This window comes from Cololabis saira, chromosome 17 (genome assembly GCF_033807715.1).
Source record: "Cololabis saira isolate AMF1-May2022 chromosome 17, fColSai1.1, whole genome shotgun sequence".
Lineage (NCBI taxonomy): Eukaryota > Metazoa > Chordata > Actinopteri > Beloniformes > Belonidae > Cololabis > Cololabis saira.
In genome coordinates, this window is record NC_084603.1 from 2,880,468 (window position 1) to 2,903,252 (window position 22,785).

A 22,785-nucleotide genomic window follows, 5' to 3' on the forward strand; every position below is an offset into this window, starting at 1 on the left:
GAACATATACCGCTAGATTCTCCTTTCATCAAGGCAGGGAAGAGAATCAGGCCAGAATAGATGAATGTCACCAGCAGTGACTAAGTTTGTGGTGTTGAACATGTTACTGGACATTCTTGTGCAATTGCTACAAAATAATTTGTTGTTTTTCATTAATTTCTACAGAAGAATATTTATTTTATTATTATTATTTTATATTAAATACATATTTTACTGTATATTACAAATCATTTTGTGGGGACCCCCTGGCACCATGGAGGAGCCCAAGGCTGGGGGCATCTTAAGACCCCACTTATATTTTTTTTGTTCAAAGATATAAAAGTTTTATATCTTTGAACAAAAAAGATCGGAGAAACAAAGAAATTGAAACAAAGAAACAATTTTAGTATCAACTTTGTTTTATTAAAACAAAGTTGATACTAAAATTGTTTCTTTTTAGTATTTTAGTATCAACTTTGTTTTATTAAAACAAAGTTGATACTAAAATTGTTTCTTTTTAGTATTTTAGTATCAACTTTATTTTATTAAAACAAAGTTGATACTAAAATTGTTTCTTCTCCTTTTTTCCAAATGAGAATCGATAAGAGAATCGATAAAGAATCGAATCGATAAGCAGAATCGATAAGAGAATCGGAATCGAAAAAATCTTATCAATTCCCATCCCTAATTATAACGATTGTCGATTCGATTATTGGTGCCAGGATTCTTCGATTATTGTGATTTGTAATGCTTTTTTTCCATACAAGATTTATTTTGTCTTCATCTGTGGCTACATTTGTAAATAAATAGCCAATCAATTAACTCAGTTCCTCTAACAACACTCATTAAGTAAATAACAAGGTTTTTTTTCACATTTGACATGTATTTTTCAAAGACAAAATAATTTATTTTATGACTATGTAAACATTTGCTCTTTGACTTACTTAACTTTGACCAGGGAAAGCTGCACTTGCATGAGAGCGCCCTCTATTGGTGGAAAACACTGAAAACGGTCAAGCCCTGGATTTAATGAGTTCATTAATTCAAGTAAACCAGATATGAACTTAGTGTAAACATATCTGCCATATTTCAAGTGAACAATAAGAAATGTGCATTCTTGAAAATGAAATGATTCAGCAGCTTATTCAGTCTGGAATCTGGATAGGATAACTTAAAAAAAAAATATGTATATATATATATATATATATATATATATATATATATATATATATATTTTTATTTTTTTAAATTAATCGATTCCAAATCGTCACCTGACGCATCGCGATGCATCGACACATCGATGAATTGTACCCTCTGGTTAATTTTTTTATATTTTTGCCAAGAGGGGACCTGAAGGTGTGAGTTAAATTCTATACTCAGCACTGCTCCTGCTGGCTGGAGCAGGGATTGTAACGATTCATTCACACACGTCATTTTTAACACTCCCCCATAGTGTGAATGGCTGACATCAGCAGGCAGCCTTTCAGACTGTAGAGGGATGTTCAACAGGCTACTTTGTGAAGAAATCAGTGTCTTGAAACATGATTTATTATGGTCTTGTGACAAAAGATTAAAGGCTCAGCTTTATTGGATGTCTTACGTTTAAATTTTTCAGTGTTTCAATATAATTTTGTGCTCAATCTACACAAACAAGATTTCAATATATTTGTTAATGCACATTACAGAAAACACAATGACACAGGTTCCCTCATAGAGCAACATTCAAACTCCAAAATTTATGAAAAGAAGAAGCAAGCTAAATGAATAATCTATGAAATCTATGACAGCTGTGTGTAACGTTTTGAAGGACAGAATCAGTTTTGAGAGGAGTGAACTTGCTTTGGAGTGCAGTGTTTTTTGCAAGAGATTTGTGGAGGTTTGACAAAGTGATTAACTCTTTTCAGTTTCGTGTTTAGTTTTTTGAAACCAAGTTATAGTTTCAGGAAATGTGTTTAAACATTTTGGATAAACTGTCAAATGAAATGCTACCCAGAAGGTGTAATAAGGAGTAATACGTTCTTTAAAATCTAAAAAAGGAAAATAAAAAACAATCAGGATAAAATTAGAAATAAAATGATCAGTCTACAATTGGACACTGCACTAGGCTAGTTTGTTGATTTACATTATAGAAAAAAGGTCCACACTTGAACTGTTCACTGATACATAATGACACATGTTCCCTCTTAGATAGTATGAAGTGACAATCACACTCCACCAGGAGTGAATAAAAGAAACAAGCTAATTTAATACTTGTGAGAAAAATATCTCAACTAAATAGTCTCCTGGAACAAGATTTGTTGTAGTTGTGTTTTTTGTAACAAAACATTAAGGCTGAACTTTAGTGGATGTCCTAACCAGTTTCAAGCTTCACACTGTATTAAAATAAATGGCTACCCACTCATTTAAATTCAGACTTTTACTACAACTTTATATGTGTTCCCTCTTGTCTGTTTAATCTTTCATCGGCATCACAATCTCGGAAGACCATTGATTTCTTGTGTCTGGAGAAGGTTAGATCTTCTTCACGCAGCTTCTCTTGTGGCTGGTGAGTCCAATTCGGGAGAGGCAGACGCGGCCGCAAGCGTTGCAGGTGTTGACTGAATCCGGTGCTGGTGTGGGCATGGTGGCTTTCTGCTTCCTCAACTTCCTTTTTGTTTCTCGGTGTAGAGCCAGGGCGGTTTCGTGAGTCTGCAGTCCGTTTTGTAATGCTTTTTTCCATTTATTACGGTCTTGGGCAATGTCTTCCCAGGTGGCTGGATTGATGTTGAAGGATTTGAGGTCGTGCTTGCAGACATCCTTGTATCGGAGCAGTGGGCGGCCTACTTGCCTCTTCCCGGACTCAAGCTCTGCATACAGAGTGTCTTTTGGCATGCGGCCATCGTCCATGCGACGGACGTGACCCAGCCAGCGGAGACGGCGTTGTTTCAGCAGGGAGAGCATGGTGGGGAGCTGTGCTCTCTCCAGGATTGCGCTGTCTGTGACCCTGTCCTGCCAGGTGACTCCCAGTATACGTCTCAAACAACGCAGATGGTAGGAGTTTAGCCTCCTGTCATGGTGTGCATAGGGAGTCCAGGCTTCACTGCCATACAAGAGTGTACTGACAACACAGGCTCTGTACACTTGTACCTTCGTGTGAATGGTGAGCCTGCTGTTCTCCCATACTCTGGATGTTAATTTCCCAAAAGTGGAAGCTGCTTTCCCAATCCGACTGCTGACCTCAGCATCGAGTGAGAGATTGTTGGTAATGGTGGACCCGAGATAGGTGAAGCTATTCACAGCTTCCAGTGTGTAATTGACGATGGTGATGGAGGGTGGGGCTGTAGTCCCCTGGCCCATTGTCTTGGTTTTGTTTAGACTGATGGTGAGGTTGAAATCTTGACATGCTTGGCTGAACCGGTCGAGGAGAACCTGCAGGTGTTTCTCGGTATGTGTTGCCAATGCTGCATCATCGGCAAACAACATATCCCGGATGGTGAATGGTCTGACCTTAGTTTTTGCTTTCAGTCGGGAGAGGTTGAAAAGTTTACCGTCTGTCCTGGTGTGTAGGTAGACTCCCTCAGTTGATGTTCCAAAGGCTTGGCGCAGGAGGAGAGAGGAGAGAGAAGAATATCCCAAACAGAGTGGGTGCCAGCACACATCCCTGTTTGACACCACAGCAGATGTTGAAGGGTTCAGAAGTGCACCCATCAAACTGAATAGTACCTTTCATGTCTGTGTGGAAGGACTGGAGGATGCTGAGGAGTCTTGGAGGGCAGCCGATCTGTTCCACCAGTTGGAAGAGTCCGCTCCTACTCACTAGATCGAAGGCCTTGGTAAGGTCGACGAAGGCCAAATACAGAGGTTTACGTTGCTCTCTGCACTTCTCCTGCAGCTGTCTCAGGGTGAAGATCATATCAAGAGTTGATCTTCCTGCTCTGAACCCTGCTTGCGACTCTGGGTAGAGCTTCTCTGCGAGGACTTGGAGTCTATTTAATGCAACTCGAGCAAAGAGCTTGCCGGTGATGCTGAGTAGGGAGATGCCGCGGTAATTGTTACAGTCACTCCTATCTCCCTTGTTTTTGTACAAGGTGACAATGTTTGCATTTCTCATGTCCTGTGGGACAGAGCCTTCACTCCAGCACAGGCATAAAAGCCTGTGCAGTCTATGCAGAAGAGCAGGCTTCCCGCACTTAAGGACTTCGGCAGTTATACCATCGACTCCTGGAGCTTTCCCACTGGTCAGGCTGTCGATGGCTTTGCTTAGCTCCTCTGACGTTGGTTCCATGTCGAGCTCTTCCATGACTGGCAGGTGCCCTACATGCCTGAGGGCTGCATCGGAGACACTATTGTCCCTGGCGTACAGCTCTGAGTAGTGTTCCACCCAGCGGTCCAGCTGTTTAGAGCGGTCAGCGATGGTTTCTCCCGAGGCTGATTTCAGCGGGGCGATTGTGCGCGGTGATGGTCCGAGTGCCTTTTTAATGCCGTCGAACATGAGTCTGATGTTGCCTGTGTCAGCAGCTGATTGTATGTCGCTGCAGAGCTGAAGCCAATAGTCATTAGCACAGCGTCGAGAGGCTTGTTGAAGTTTCCCCCTAGAGGAACGGAGGGCCTGTAGAGTTTGCGTGTTTGGAGCGAGCTTGTAATTTGTGAGGGCGATGCGTTTTTCCTCGAGGATTGGTGCCAATGTTGTTTGGTTGGCATCGAACCAGTCATTTGGCTTACCCTGCTTTTTGCCAAAGACTGACAGGGCCGTGCTGTAAATGGCATCCCTCAAGCCATCCCAGTATTGCTGGGCAGAGCAAGACAGGGGTGGGTCGGGGAGAGAATCCTCAAGGGCACGGAGGAAGGCTGTAGCTTTGGTTGGATCAGATGTTTTGCTGTTGTCGATGCGGGGGGCTCCCTTGGGTTTGAATCTGTACAGGTGTTTTGCTTGTAGCTTGACTCTACAAAGCACAAGGGAGTGGTCTGTGTCGCAGACTGCACTGTGAAGACTGCGTGTTTGGAGGATGCTTCTGAGATCAGACGTGCGTGTTATGATCAAGTCTAACTGGTGCCAGTGACCTGAGCGTGGGTGTCTCCAAGAGACTTTGTGGATGGGTTTGGACTGGAAGTAGGTGTTGGTGATGCAGAGGTGATGGTATGTGCAGAACTCAAGAAGGCGCTGCCCATTTTCGTTCTGTTTACCGATACCATGGTGTCCTAAGCAGGATGGCCAGGAGTCATGGTCGGCTCCGACTCTTGCGTTGAAGTCGCCAAGGAGGTAGAGGCGTTCGCATCTGGGGATGTTTTTCACGGACGCTTCGAGTTCATCGTAAAACCGGTCTTTTATTTCTTGCGGGGAGCTGAGTGTTGGGGCATACACACTCACTAGGTGGACAGGTCCCGTGGATGTATTGAGGCAGAGAGCCAGGATTCTCTCTGAGCCGCCTGTGGGTGGTACCACTGCTCCCAGGAGTGTGTTCCTGACAGCGAACCCTACTCCATATTCCCTGGTTTCCTCAGGGGGTTTCCCCCGCCAGAAAAAGGTATAATCCCTTTCCTTGAGGGAGCCAGATCCGTGAAGTCGTGTTTCCTGAAGGGTCGAGATGTCAATTCTGCGCTTCAGAAGTTTGTTGTTTATGACTGCAGTTTTACGGACATCACTAATCTCTTGTAGGTTGTTGCTGAGCCCGGGTGTCATGGTTCTGACGTTCCAGCACCCCAGACGTAATGCTGGAACCTTCTGTGTTTTTTTTGTGTTGCTTGGTGCATGAATTTACGCCAGAGGGCCTGCACATCGCGCCTGGGGGCCCACTGTTGCTCCCTGATTCCCTGCACTTTAGCCTGGGACCACAAGGTACCCAGTTTCCGTGTGTGACCACGTGGAGGCATGCAGGAGTCTTGACGGTGGAGAGGCTATGTACCGGCTGAGGAGGCTTACACGCTCAGCTCCTCTTTTCACCCCCAGAAACAGGGGCTAGCCGGCGGCAGTAGCTGAAAGCAGAAGGTAGCAAGCAGAAAGAAACATGCAACATGCAACATGCACTAGCTTCATGCACTGGCTACGAGCACTACTACTCCAACACCACTGCACTTCGCATCACACTGCCCTGTGTGCAAGCACACTTCACACACAAATCTTTATGTGACAGAGATTACAGCTGTCAGAAAAAAAAAACGTACCTGAAAATGTTTTTTTCCATGACAAAATTTCTGCGTCCATCTCTTTGCATTTCTATTTGCAAACAATGGATGGTCATTTAAATGCTGATTCACAGTATTTAGTGTGAACGGGATTAAGAACTAATGAACTATTTCTGTTCAGAAGAGGACACAAGATATTACTTAACTTCATTTGAAGATGATTAGCAATATAGCAACCTGATTTAATAACTGATTTGCTTTACAATGTGGTTGTTTCCTGATGATGATTTTTGATGTTTTGGTATATGACTATACACAATACATCTAAGCATGTAAGATTCAACATTCAAGAGTATTTGCAAACACAGTGGAAATGAAATACCATTTCTCACCAGCTCCTTTCAGTGCTATAAAAAGACAGTAATGTGCATTAAAAAGGCAATAATAAATATTCTAAAAATAATGATCAATACCTAAAATAAAAATGAAACAATCAGATAGATTCTTTATTATCTATGTACATGTCTACAATAACCTTGTGCATGCTGTAGTAAGCAATGTGACTTTATTACATCCACATAGCTTTTTAGGAAGTGTTACACATTTTAATGGTCCTTCAATGTAGAAGATTTTGTATGTTCAGATCATGAATTGAAGTAGTGAAGGACCAGCAGCCATGTGCTTCAGATCCTAACTTTTAAGGTTGAATTGAGTTTGAGTGCTCCATCTGGTGCTACTTTCACACTGATAGTGGGGGAGGGGTGTGAATCTGTGCCAGTCAAAATGTGACTGTGTCAGTGTCAGTGTTTGGTCTGCAGTGGGGGGTTTCTGTGGCTGACGATGGTCGTTTGGCCTTTAAGCCAAGTTGTATTATCCAATTCAAACAGACTTAGACACAGGTATTGTATGTCCCTGTCTGAGAAGATTACCCTAACCCAGCGCGGCGCTATTGCAGGGGGGGCGTGACGAGGTTGGAAGGTAGATTAATTTAAAAAAATAAATAAATGTAAGATTTTTTATTTCTTTAAGATTTTGCCTTCAATACTACGGAAGAGTATTAGGGCCATGCAAGAGAAAAAATATTTGAGAGAAGATTTTTTTTTTTATTGTGCACTTCGAGAAAAAAGTCGAAATGTCGAGATTAATGTTGAAGTACAATTTCAAGAATAAAGTCGAAATTTTGTGTATAAAGTCGAAATTTCATGAATAAACTCGGAATTTCGAGAATAAAGTTGAAATACATTTCGACTTTTTTCTCGAAATTGTACTTCGACATTAATCTCAACATTTCGACTTTTTTCTCGAAGTGCATAATGAAAAAAAAATCTTCCACCCCTAAAATATTATTTTTATTTTTCTCCTGCCTGGCCCTAATACTCTTCCGTACAATGCATATGTGCAGTGAGAGAGAGACAGGAAATAGGGGGGGATCTGTAACATGAACAAGCCCACCCACTCACTGAAAAGGTGTGGGGATTAAAATTGACATTTTTGCAGAGCAATTGTTGAAATTTTGATTATTTGTTTAGCTGCTGCTGCTGTTTTTTTTTTCCTCAGAGAGCTGGTTATTTTTGGAAAAGGTTTTGTAGAGCAAATGTTCAGATTTTGGCTCCTGTTTAAATTGTTGTTGTTTCAATCTCTCTGAGCTGGTCAGGTTGAAAATCTATTTTTACAGAGATGGACAGTTTTTTCGCACATATGTTCAATATATGAAATAAATTGCAGTCGCATTTGAATGCAAAAGATGTGTGTGTCTGTATTGGGGTCGGGGGGGGGGGGGGGCTCCAAAATTCTGTTATGAACAAAAGGGGGGCCTGGCAAAAAAAGTTTGGGCACCACTGCCCTAACCTAACATTGACAGATATCCTGTAAATGAGTCTAAACCAGGATATTCACCAGCATCTAAAAGGTAATTTTCTGAAGGGGGTGGGTAACTTCATGAGCTGATAACTCTGATACAGCTGCCACTCAGGTAGAGTTATCATACCAGAATATCATCTATAGACATGGATCTTTTGAAAAATCATAAGTTTTTGTCACTTTGAGTAGTGAAATTTCACTGACAAGTTAAATTTTAGGCTCTGGCCCCTGGACTAATACGTTTGTGTGTTTCAGGTGAGTGTTCACTTGAGTTACCTGGATCTGCTCAGGCGTCCACTGGTCCAGATTGACAGACTTGACCCTGGAGATGTGGACGCCCAGGTTGCGGTGAATGCCGGCACACCGGATACACATGAACACTCCCAGGTTCCATGACGCCCATCGAGGCCCTGAAGCAACGTGAAAACAAACGGGAAGAGGATATATCTTTTTATTTATTCACTGTAACAAGTAATTTGTTGGCAAATGTACAGCTCCCTGCTGTGTTGTCAGTTATCTGACTGTGTAGCGCTGCTTCGGGGGAAAAAGAGCATTCAACCCCTTACATTTGGCATAATTTAGCAGGCTTTGAATTTCCTTTTAAATGAAACGGTAGGAGTGTCAGAACAGCAGGAAGTCACAGACGAAGCCATGAAACGAAAACGCAGCTGAGCAGCGTCTCTTTGAATCTCCAACACCGTCCTTCAAGAACAAGCTTCTAAGATTCAAAAGGAAACCCTCACTGCCACTTATGCTTAATCCGTTTGTACCACATGTCCCAAGGTTCTAACCAAGGTTCTATCCAAGGTTCTATCCAGGGTTCTGGCCAGAGTTGTAGTCAAGGTTCTGGCCAGCCCAGCTAAGCAGGGCTCTCCCAAATACCAAAACTGCTCTGAATGGTGTTGGACATTTGACATAAATGTGATGAGATAACTGTGGCGTTGTCGGTGCCAACCCAGCCAGTTATTGATCAGTCATTGATCAAGGAGCAGCCATGTGGGAGTTTTAACTCCTGTAAAAGTCGCCTATAACGCCATCCAAGTTATACCCAAAGTAAATTGAAAGCTGTTCTTGAACCGTTTGAAGTACATGGATGGTTTTGGTCTCTTTTGAAAGGTAACACTCTGAAGTTTTCCCCCCAACTGTCAGAATCACTGTAACAGCTACTAGAATTGAGTAATCTAAAGTTTGAACACACTGAAATAGAAGGTTTTTATTTCAGACAGAAATTTGTTTTGTAATTAGATTTCTACAGATGAATCTGTGACTTATTAAGTGGAAAACACAATGAGACCACAGCATGAAGCCTTATCTAGTGCAAGTTCAGATTTGATAATACCACAAAAAAATGAGCATTTTACATGTTTTTGTAAGATTATGTCTAAACCTTTCCAAAAATGGCCATTTGGAGACGCCAATAGGACACTAGGATAACCATGGGCATAACTCTTGAACCTTTCAACATGCAGTCATAATTTTGGCCTCTAATGAAAGCTGACACTTAGAGGTATCCTATCCCATATCCAGATTAATTATCAATATTGCTGAAATTTATATAAATACATATAAAGAGTCAAAACACGGACGCACGTTTGATCCGAGCAGTGATTTCACTACTTTGAATTGAATTTCCCACTGTAGGATTTATCCCGACCCCTCCGAGCCGGATATCATTGTTTTCAGCATTTCATTGGCTATACAATGTGCCAGTCATCAGCACGATTGCTCCAATTGGCTCATTTTTTTCATGACAAAAGCCGGACATGCGTGTCATTTCCATACAGGTGCTCATTCGCTATGTAGTCGGTGGAGGGGACAAGGAAGCTCCTGTATGGTCGAATGAGGTGTCAATCAAAAGGAGGGAGTACAGACTCCATTTTAAGACCGAGATCTCTTGGCTGAGACGTGCACAGCGCGGTTAGAACAACAACACGTTGATCATCCGGCTTATTTCCAATGAAGCAGCGGCTATTTGTGGATATTTACTGGTATAATAATGTATTTTGGACTAAATACTTTACTGGATTGGATATACTGGACCTTTCTGACTGTAAGCAGACCATTTTTGTGGGAATATTTTTGACTGGAGGTGTTATGACTGAGGTTTATGAGGCTTCATTGGTGAGTTGCGTCATCTGCGCAAATCTTTGTTTGTTTGTTTGTAGTGTCCATATGTACCAGCTGCTATGATTATATCCTGGATTGGTTATATTGCTGGAATCACAAGAATCTCAGCTTTCCAAAGATATGTTGTAGGGCTGGGCGATATATCAAGATTTTAATATATAATCAATATATTTTCAAACGCAATATGGTACGAGACAATATCGTTTATATCGATTTTTAAAAAAAAATGTTTTTTTTTTATGATTTTGATATAGCTTATTTTGTGACAAATTGACTTGAATGTTTTATTTGAGATTTGCACAAATGTTTTGTTATTTCCACAACTGTCAGCCTCAGTGGAAAAGTCTGCCTGTTACTGTCTACATTGTATTAATTGCACAGTGTATTTAAATTTAATTGTTATGCAGGAAAGGGATATTTTTTTTATTTTATTCAAGAAGCATTTTTATTCTATATATGCAGGCAGTTTATTTTTATTTCATTTGTTTTATACATTTTGATATAGTGCAGACCTCTGTTAATAAAGGAACCTGTGTGACATTTGGCACGAGGCTTTGTATTAAAACTGACTGTTTTTTTAAAGGTTTGCCTCAGAAAAAAATTAAGCTAACAAAGATGCTAACAGAGATGCTAACAGAGATGCTATGCTATAATGCTTTGGGGGAAACTCCAATTATGGCACAGAAAAAATATTGATATATATCGAGTATCGCCATTTAGCTAGAAAATATCGAGATAGGACTTTTGGTCCATATTGCCCAGCCCTAATATGTTGCATGAGTACCTCACGTAACATATGAGCTGTGTTAAAGACCTAGTCTTGTAAATTATGGACTGATTATGGACTGGACGGGCTGGCCGTCAGATCGGCAACGGGTTTTAAGGACCAGATCCTACAGAAGCTCAAATAATCGCCCACTAGAGCCGCTGAGAGTAGAAACAGCAAAAAGAGGTGAAGTTTTTGAAGTAAAAACACAAAGGAAGTAGTTAAGATTAGAGAAATATAAGAAGGAGAAGGATGAGAAAGAAGAAACACACAGTTGAGACAGATATTTGTAAGTGTGATGGAGAAGCAGAACAAGAGGAGTTTCAAAGGGGAAGCAGTGTATTTGTTCTTCCTCTGAGACAAAGTTGAGGTTAACTGAAGCGTTCGACTTCAGAGTAATGAGATTTCTTTGGTTGTTCCCTTTCTTTTAGTTGTGAATTAAGTTGGTTTTGTGAGTCTTAGAGTGCTAACAAGGGTTCTGTTGTCACCCTGGGACCAGATTTTGTACATTTCTGGACTTGATTGTCGGCGACGTAGCAAAAGGGTCAGCGGACGTTGGGTTGGAAAGGAGGAAAAAGAAGCTTCGGGAAGCGAGCTGGATGTCTGAAGAGAGCTGATGTCGCCACTCTGAGACACTCCAGTCACTCGGATCACGGATCCACTACTGGCATGAGAGGTTTATGTGTAATCACACACTGACTGCGTTTCCATGCATCAATAACCCTTTTCTAACCAGAATATTAGCAATAACCCGGTTTTGCACGGCCACGTAAACACCAATAACCTCTTTGAATAACCGGAATTTGCTCATATTCCGGTTTTTAAAAAAAACGAATATGAACCCTGGGTTACTCCTTTTCTAACCTGAATATTTGGTCATGTAAACGCCTAACGGGATTTCCCCATCAGAAGGAACAGGAATTTGTTTTCTGCATATGTTCGCAAGACCAGGAGGAGACTAATCACTTCATAAATCTAATGAAGGATATGAACATTTCTGCATTTGTAGACGGTAGAAAGTACCAGGATAGCCAGATTTACAAAAAGTTGAGCCAAAAGTTGCGCGAAGCAGCATTTGTTTTGAATTTGGATACAGGAAGAAGAAGCAGAAATGACGGGAATTGCGTCATGATGTTCTCCGTGCGTCGCTGGTTTGATCCAGATATCCCAAATGATTAATCACCACGTATACAGGGATAGGGCCGCCGCAAGGGGTGTGCGAACCATGCGACCGCACGGGGCCTCGCGCTATGAGCCGTTTTTTTTTTTTTTTTCCTTTTTTTCCTTATAAATAAACAGTCACATTCCATTACAGACCTAAATGTGTAGTAGTCTGTGCAGATCAATAAATATATGTGTCTGTTGTTCAATACAACTGATCAGACCAAGCGCAGACACAAGCTGCTCTGATCCAGACGGTGGAGTTGGAACAAACTGTCACACAATGTCAAGAGAATGAGACAGATTCAGGAAATTTCCATCAGGGAATGGAAAAAGAAAAAACCTAAAGAAAATGGAGGAGTTTAAAGCCTCTCTGAAAGGCTCGTTTGATACATTTGTTACAAAAATCACCGATCCGACCGGGTCTCAAGCAGCCGTGGGGCCCTGCGTCGAGGCAAGAGATGATGATGAGGCAGGGGAAGGTATCCAGTATTTTGCTAATTGGAGAGTTAAAATTGCGCATATAGACACCCGATCCGACCCGAAAAACCCTAAAATTTTGCGCCCCCCCTCACTGATGCGGTGCTGAACCGCCTCCGTTTGGTCTACGAGATTTGAATGAATCTGGATGCAGCAAAGCATCGTGGGTCTGAGGAGGAGACAACCTATCTTTTAGAGATGTGTCCACGGAGGAGCTACTTTGACCAAGTCCTATTAGAGCTAATACCTTGTATTATTGTATCATGTTATTATGACATACATACATAATATCACAATTTATTTTACTTTTTTGTATTTTTTTTTTTTTAACATGCATGTTCGAAATGCATGTTCTCCCTTAAAAACTGCAAAAACCACATGTTTTCATGTTAAAATCCCCCCTTCAAAAAACGTTCCTTTACCATCTTTTGCATCCAAAGGCGACACGAATGAGCCGTCAACAGAATAACCCACACTGAGCCAAATTTATATGGGGATGAAAAAGCCACGATGGAGAAATGGCAGTAAAATCATTGTAATGGTCTGGTGGCTTCAATCCCTCCACCGCACCCATCGCTCTTATCCTGCTCAAAACATGATATTTTCTGTCAACTGGGGGAATGAAAGTGAATTTGAACACAAAACGTGCAAATACTCAATTTGGATGGACCCGGGCGATGGAATAGTGATACAACAAAGGCTTTTGGACAGAAAGGGGAACGAACACACACACACACACACTCAGGCCAGTGAGCTTGCTGGTCTCGGCTAATAGCATCAGGGCGCTAATGCAGTGTTACTAATGCGCTAGATGCCTAAAGGAGCATTAAAGCAGCTGAATGAATGTTAAGCCTAAATCAAGCAGCTCAGCCACGAAGAGCTGGACTTTATCTGCTGGCTTTCTATCAGCTAAGAAAAAAATCGATATTCTGATCCTAAATCCATTCTCATATTAATTCCTAAAAATCGATTTGTATGTCTAATTTTTTTTTTTTTCATCATTACAACTTTTGGTATTTTTTCGTTTATGCCCTAAAAAGGAATGCTTTGTTGCACAAGAATAACTGGTGCTTGTATTCATGTCAGCTCATTGGAGGCAGCATCAACACTAATGCCTCTGAAATCAAAGCATTCATTGGAATTAAATTGTTCATGGGTGCAGTGAAAATGCCTGCAGTGGAAAACTACTGGGCAACATATACTAGATATGACAAAGTAGCAGATGTCATGCCACTCAAGAGGTATAAATGTTTGTCCAGGATGCTCCACTTTCAAGATAACATGAGCTCTGACTCCAGTGAAGATCGCCTGCTGAAAATAAAGCCTGTACTTGACCACATCAGGGGGAAGTGTATTTTCTTTATTTATCCTTTATTTATGCAGGAAAGTCCCATTGAGATACAATATCTCTTCTGCCAGGGAGTCCTGGTCAAGATGGCAGCAGAAAAATTACCGCTGTACATATCCAATTTATTAAAATATATAGTCCTGCAGGTTTTAGATATTTCCCTGCTTCAGCACGCCGTGATAAAAGTAGCTGTGTCACCAACAGAGTTGTCCAGACTTTGATGGCAAGCTGGTGACGACCATTAATTTGAATCAGGTGTGTTGAAGCAAGGAGACATCTAAAACATGCAGGACACCGGCCCTCGGGGACCTACTTTGGACACCCCTGCACTAGATCATCATAGAAAATTCTCCTCATGGTCCAAGCACTGGAACAGAGTTGGTAAATCTGCCTTTTCCTTTTATGCACCGCAAGCTTGGAATGAGCTACAACACATACTCAACTTGAAATACCCTCTCTTAACATGTTCAAACATGTTAAAATCAGTTTTCACAGAACAATGTCATTGTTTTTAATCAAGTGCCATTATTTGTCATGAATTCTTTTTAGCTTTCTGATCCTTGTATGTTTTGTTTGTTTGTTTCTTGTTTTGATATGTTTTTTATTTTTTTTGTAAAGTTACTTGTCCTTGTTAGGGCTGTTAGGGTGATATGGACCAAAAGTCATATCTCGATATTTTCTAGCTAAATGGCGATACTCGATATATATCGATATTTTTTCTGTGCCATAATTGGGGTTTCCCCCAAAGCATTATAGCATAGCATCTCTGTTAGCATCTCTGTTAGCATCTCTGTTAGCATCAGTTACTGCTTAGACAAACAGATGCAAACACTCCTTTGTTCCTCCGCTATTGTTCTTTTAAATGCCGGAAGGAAAAGGTAGTGGGTGAAAAAGCCTCTTAACTATAGCTTTGGTCTATACAATGATGTGGAACTTATTGTAATTTATTATGTATATTTTATGTATATTTACCATTGTGTGCTTCTCCTGTCGCGAAACTAATCGACCCTTGGGGACAAATTTGGTAATTGATTGATTGATAAAAAGGGAAATAAAGAAGCTTTCCAACGGAATAACATTTACTGCCCAGAATCTTGGTTACAACACAGAAATAATCTAACAAACACAAATGTCCTTACTTTTTGTGCTGAGTTTAGATATTTTCCCCAATGTGATTGGCCCCAGTTTACAAACAGATGCACTTCTTCTTCTTCTTCTTCAATATCAAATGAATACAAACAGAAACACAGACACAAACATACCGAGCCATCCCAGCGCGCGCACACACACACACACACACACACACACACACACACACACACACACACACACACCCTGAGGTCTGATGAGCAGCTCTCCAATAGTCAGCCGGGCATGAAATTAAAGCCACAACCGTCAACCTGAGGGCAGTTGGGACAGACAGAGGTGTGTGTGTGTGTGTGTGTGTGTGTGTGTGTGTGTGTGTGTGTGTGTGTGTGTGTGTGTGTGTGTGTGTGTGGCAGTGACCACAAGTGATGTTATTTGAGGGAACAAGATTTGAGATGTGTTGTAACTTTAAACTATAGGAGCCATTTGCTTGTAAAAATTATTACATATGTATTTTCATGTTTTCATTGTGATTGTCTTGTTTTGAATGTTATTTTAATTTCACATATATATATATATATATATATATATATATATATATACATACATACATACATACATACACATATATATGTATATATATAAGGCTGGGGCTTGTATATATACAAAGGGCTGGGCGATATATCGAGATTATATATATATATATATATATATATATATATATATATATATTATATATATATCGATATATTTTCAAACGCGATATGGTACGAGACAATATCGTTTATATTGATTATTTAAAAAAAAATATTTCTTTTTTTTATGATTTTGATATAACTTATTTTGTGACAAATTGACTTGAATGTTTTCTTTGAGATTTGCACAAATGTCAACCTCAGTGGAAAAGTCTGCCTGTTACTGTCTACATTGTATTAATTGCACAATGTATTTTAATTTAATTGTTATGCAGGAAAGGGATATTTGTTTTATTTTATTCAAGAAGCATTTTTATTCTCTATATGCAGGCAGTTTATTTTTATTTCATTTGTTTTATACATTTTGATATTGTGCAGACCTCTGTTAATAAAGGAACCATGCCCATTGTTTGGGCAAGCACATATTCATCAAATCTACACAAATTACTCATTACTCAAAAGAAATTTGTAAGAATAGCTACTTCTGCCTCCTATTTGGCCCCATCTGCCCCTTTGTTTAAAAAATTAAATTTATTATCCATCTATGATATTAACATACTTCAATCATGTGCTTTCATTTACAAATGCACTTATCTTGCAAATAGGCTTCCAAGTACTTTCAAAGATTTTTTTAAGACCAATTCACAAATTCATAACTATAATACCAGACAATTTGAGGATCTCCATTCTTCATTCAGTCGTACCAATAGCAGTCAGTTCTCCATCAAAGACAGAGGTTCCTCACTCTGGAATTCTCATATACTTATCGCAAAATCTTCACTGTCTATTAATAGTTTTAAACAGAGATTGAAGACCAGCCTTATTGACCAAGCGTCTAGAAGTGCTTCCACTTAATGTGGACTCACTTCTGCACGTGCACACCGAGAAATTGTCTGTTTATATCCATCTTTTTTGAATGCTGTTTTTTTTTTGTTGTTTGTTTTTTTTTTTTTTTTTTCTTGCTATTATTTCAATACAATCTATTTTTCCTGGTGAGAACTTTGAATAAGCCCATTTAGGGCTTCCTTTCTCACCTGCACATATTTTCATGTTTTTTTATGTTTATTTAAACTTTTGTACCGTTTTTTTTATGTTGTGCAAATAAACAAATCAAATTAAACAAATCAAACCTGTGTGACATTTGGCACGAGGCTTTGGATTAAAACTGACTGTTTTTTTAAGGGTTTGCCTCAGAAAAAAATGAAGCTAACAGAGATGCTAACAGAGATGCTAACAGAGATGCTAACAGAGATGCTAAGCTATAATGCTTTGGGGGAAACCCCAATTATGGCACAGAAAAAATATTGATATATATCGAGTATCGCCATTTAGCTAGAAAATATCGAGATATGACTTTTGGTCCATATCGCCCAGCCCTAATATATAATGAAAAGAAAGTAAACACTCGACTAAGGAGTTTTACGTGACTTGACGAGATCCCCACCCCCCCCAAACACAACCCCCTCCAGCATTTTGCTGGTGTATTGCTGTGTGACATATAAACCTCAACGCAAACCTTCAAAAGGTAAATATGGCATTGACATGATGGCGTTCTCTTTGTTTTTTAGTTTAAGGAGAAGCATAAACCAGCCTTAATCTCTAAACCAATAACCGGCTTGTGTTTTGTTGCTTATACCAGCTGGGAAACGCTGCATTCTCGTCTTCATAAAAACGTCTTCACTTCACCATTTAGCAATATAAATGTTTTTGTGCAGGTGGAACTGATCTCTGCAGCTTTAAAGCCATTTCTTTGGTGAGCTGCAAGTGTAAATTAAATCATTGCTTTTTGATTAAAAATGGCTTGAATGATCTGTGATCTTTACCCCGATATTGTCCTCTACATTCTCACATTCTTTAATTGTGTCAAATTGAATTGAATTAATTCAGTTCGACTGTTTTCCTTTTTTCTTTGGAGAAACAAGATCCCAGAGCAGATTGTTCTGTGTAAAGGCTGAATGGTTCCACAAGCAAATAATAAAACATCTCTGCTGAGTTATTTTCCTTTATTGAAGGTTGACGACCTTCATTTCCTAATTAATAAAACACCCGCGCGGTAAAGATGGAAATACTGGCAGAATATTCAGTCCAGGCCTGGAGGAGAACAGTTTATACAGGATGAAGGCGCCATTCTGCCCCCCGGTGGAGGATCGCTGGTACTGCAGTGAGGACGGACCGCCTCTCTTAATTATGACAGGACTGAATAAAAGCTCATTATTCTCTCATTGCCTGTTCTTCAATGAGAGAAACATTAAAGCCAAAATAGTCCACAAATTAGAACAGACGGATAAAATAATATCAAAGGTAATGAAGACTGAAAGAGACATAAAAGAAGAACAAAACTACTAGAAATTAAATGATAGCTATGGATGGATGGATGGATGGATGGATGGATGGTGATGGATGGACGGACGGACGGACGGACGGACGGACGGATATGGTATTGTGTACTCATATTATTCTATTTCTTTTATCTTTGTAATATCTGTTGAGTTGATAATTCATATAAAAACATCAAACATTCAGTGTTTTCAGACAATTATCTTTTCCAAAAAGACACGTCCATCTCTGCATTTGCTTCGTCTTCACATTTCAAATTAAACACATGAACTTCAGCTCAGCAACTCCAACATCTCTGTTACCAATCAGTACCATAGAGAATACAGAGCAGCGGTGGACGGATGGATGGATGATCCATCCATCATCCATCCATCCATCCATCCATCCCTCCATCACCATCCATCCATCCATCCATCCATCCATCCATCCAACTGTTCATCCATCCATCCATCCATCATCCATCCATCCATCCATCCAACTGTTCATCCCTTCATCCATCCATCATCCATCCATCCATCCATAAATCTATGCATCCATCATCCATCCATCCATCATCCATCCATCCATCCATCCATCCAACTGTTCATCCCTCCATCCATCCATCACCATCCATCCATCCATCCATAAATCTATGCATCCATCCATCCATAAATCTATGCATCCATCCATCCATCCCTCCATCCATCCATCATCCATCCATCCATCCATCATCCATCCATCCATCCATCCATCCATAAATCTATGCATCCATCCATCCATCACCATCCATCCATCATCCATTCATGCATCCATCCATCCATCCATCCATCCATCCATCCATCATCCATCCATCCATCCATCATCCATCCAACTGTTCATCCATCCATCCATCCATCCATCATCCATCCATCCATCATCCATCCATCCATCATCCATTCATGCATCCATCCATCCATCCAACTGTTCATCCATCCATCCATCCATCATCCATTCATGCATCCATCCATCCATCCATCCATCCATCCATCCATCCATCCATCATCCATCCAACTGTTCATCCATCCATCCATCCATCCATCATCCATCCATCCATCATCCATCCATCCATCATCCATTCATGCATCCATCCATCCATCCAACTGTTCATCCATCCATCCAACTGTTCATCCATCCATCCATCACCATCCATCCATCCATCCATCATCCATCCAACTGTTCATCCATCCATCCATCCATCCATTCATGCATCCGTCCATCATCCATCCATCCATCTCTGCATCCATCCATCATCCATCCATAGCAGAGATCAGTTATTCCCATCAGGCCGTTGTTATTCCTGCCTGAAAACCTTAACGAATACCAACCTTTTATCTGTTTTCCTGCTAAAAGGCCACATGTTTTGTAGGGTTTTTTTTGTCCAAATAAACGTGTCACGTTGTGTTTACGGATAAACACGTTCAAAGCCTCGTGCTGCTGAGTTTAGGGCTGAATCACAAGGTTTGATGTGTTTGTTTCCTTCCATTAATGGCATTTTAAACGTTTTAACGCTCAATAACACAATCAACATGTGCTTAGCATTAGGGCCTGTGTTGAATAAAATCGATTTTCCGGTTCTAAATCGATTCTAAAATGAATTCCTAAAAATCCATTCGTATGTGTAAAGATCGATTTTTTTCTTTTCATTGTTTTCATTACAACTTTTGGTATTTTTGTGTTTATGCCCAAAAAAGGAATGTTTTGTTGGACACAATGTTTTTTGCCTTTAAATATGTTTAAAGATATGAAAACATTAAAGTTTTCAGTTATAATTGAATAAATTGTCTATATTTCATTACTTTATATACTGGGGTTAAATTAGCATAAAATGCTAAAAACCAAATTCTCAAAAATTAAAAACCCAAAAAAGACCATAAATGGAAAAAATAAAAGCGATTTCCTGCGTCTCTGTTTCCTCCTGGATCTGTTTGGTAATTCTGACCCACGATGTTTCTGTTTCAGTTCTATCAGCATTCTGGGAGCTGATTGGTCCTTACAGCATCATTAGCTGCAATACTTGCTGTTGAATCTCAATATAATACTAGTATTAATATGTTGCAGAACTACAGTCATATCATTCATGCAACAGCTGAAAAAACAGTTTTAATAACACTAATCGATATCGGAATCGAATGGAAATTAACCTAATCTTGATAATCGATTCTGAATCTTAAGAATCGAATGGATTCTTGACATGTGAATGGTTCCCCAGCTCTGCTTAGCGTCAGCTCAGAGCGATGCCGCCCACTAGCATCACATCTCACAGCGCTGACACGTAGAGAGGCCATGAATGTGGGAGTGTTTGTGATCAGTTTAGGTAAAACAGGAGACGATCAGAGCCGGGGCTGCAGACGGAGAGGACAGGAACATGAAATCAATAATGCCTCTCTCTCTCCCTCTCACACTCACATGATGCAGTCAGACGGCAGATTTAGGGCAGAGAGAGTGGACAGGAGAGATGGAGGAATAACGGCTGGAACGGAGAGGTGAGTCAGCACGATGCAGTGGACATGAAGAGGGGGAAACGCCCCGACTGGCAGCAGGATGGAGGACAGACACATGATTAGGCCAAAGATGAGACCAACATCAATCGTACCCCTGGTACCCCTTTTCCACCAAACCGGTTCCAGGGCTGGTTCTGGTTCTAGTTTTGGGCCAGTGCTGAGTTTGAGAACCGGGTTTTCTTTTTATTGTATTTTTATATTTTTTCGATCACAACAAGAGGGGTATACTGTACACACATAGAAAACAAAACCCCCACATCTCAACTTCCAATAAAACATTAAGTCAGTCAAAGTCCATACACACCAAAACATATTTCATAGTGCTATAATCACGCCAAATATTCTATAGGGCTGGGGATCGATTCAAATATCAAGAATCGATTCGATTCCGATTCTTAAGATTCAGAATCGATTATCACGGTTTGATTCGATCCGATTCGATCCGATATTGATTTGGGTTACCGTTAATAAAACTGTTTTTTTTTAGTTGTTGCATGAATTATATGACTGTCTAGTTCTGCAACATATTAATACTAGTATTATATTGAGATTCAACAGCAAGTATTGCAGCTAATGATGCTGTAAGGACCAATCAGCTCCCAGAATGCTGATAGAACTGCTTTCAGAAACATCGTGGGTCAGAATTACCAAACAGATCCAGGAGGAAACAGAGACGGTGAAATCGGTTTTATTTTTTCCCCATTTATGAGAATTTGGTTTTTAACATTTATGCAAATGTAACCCCAAGACAGTATATAAAGCAAAGAAATAGACAATTTATGCAATTATAACTGAAAAATTTTAATGTTTTCATACCTTTAAACATATTTAAAGGCAAAAACATGGCAGTAGTTATTCTCATGTCCAACAAAATATTCCTTTTTTGGGCATAAACAAAAAAGTACCAAAAGTTGTAATGTAATGATGAAAAAAAACGGAAAAAAATATATATATATATTTTTTTTTTTTTTAAATCGATCTTTAGACATATGAATCGATTTTTAGGAATTAATATGAGAATCGATTTAAAATCGGAGAATCGATCTTTTCAACACAGCCCTAATATTCTAACCAAAAAATCTACTCATTGCACTCATTGAAAATACCAGATAGTAGTACCATATCAACGACTCTGAAATAAGAATTAAATAGTTAAATAGTTAAATAGTCTTCCTACCAGACTTCATGATGAAGGGGACTTATCAAAAAAAGTAGGAAACACTTCATGTCATTATATTTTCTTATCCTAAGTTGGGGCTGGTCCGTTAAAGAACCAAAATTATATCCAAACATAAACCCTCAAAACAAAACGGAAACAAAACCAAAAACCTATCAAAACAAACACATAAACGGTGAGAAAACCCCAGTTAAAACAAACAAGACAACAAAACAACACAAACCGTTGCACTCAGGTCTTATCATTGTCACTATGCCTTACTTTGACCTACGAAATTCTTAAGGTCAAATTCTATATGAGATTGCCATATTTTTAAAAAGTCAGAGGATCTTTAGGAGGAGCCTTTACTCTTGTAAAAAATATTGTCAAGTGTAAGGTAGGGGTTTTCTGTTTCCACTGACAAAGAACTGGCTCCGGGCCAGAAGAACCGGTTCCAAGGAAGCACCAACTCTTTGCTGTTCTAGACCAGGGGTCGGCAAACTTTTTGACTCACGAGCCACAACGGGTTCTAAAATTTGACAGAGTGTTTGGGCTTGATATACTAAAGCATTGCATGTAGTGTGTGCAAACCTCATAGCACAGTAAGAACACGCAAATAAATGTACAACCCGATTTATTAACAGATTTGCACTGTCTTTCAAATATGCAAAATAGCCCTTATTAGTTAATAAGTTTGTCTCAAGTTTGTCTCAAGGATTATGCAAGATATGGTTTTTATGCACTACTTTGCACAATACTGGAAGGAAGAAAATGTAAATAAATTAAAATAGCACAGCCTACATTGTGATTTATCAAACCGGGAAATTACTTCTGTTTTTAATACGTTTCAATCGAAGGTGATGTTAAAACAAATCAACAATTATTTAAAAAAAATGGAATCACTTTCAACATTCAAAACATATTATTACTCAACGAAATACTCAAGCTCGATTGTGTAATTGTGTTAAACCCTGCAAAATCATGGATGGATTATCCTGACCGTAAAAAGCGGCGTTTTATACGAGTGGCGTAAAAAGCACGCGTTTCCCGCGCTCCCGCCGCTTTTTGTGGCGTTCATGAACGCCCGTAAAACACGGGCGTTTTGTGCAGCTATAACGCGCGTAAAAAAACAGTATGGCGACATGAAACGGAATGAAATATGCGCCGCT

General features: G+C 39.8%; 1 protein-coding gene across 1 annotated transcript in view; it reads right to left on the reverse strand.

Moving 5' to 3' along the window:
* Positions 1-22,785, reverse strand: part of LOC133464037 (stromal membrane-associated protein 1-like) — a 100,457-nt gene that overhangs the window by 71,141 nt on the left and 6,531 nt on the right. The window contains exon 2 of the mRNA XM_061745975.1: positions 8,218-8,351. Within this exon, the coding sequence (XP_061601959.1) occupies positions 8,218-8,351 (134 nt within the window). The remainder of the gene's footprint in view (positions 1-8,217; positions 8,352-22,785) is intronic.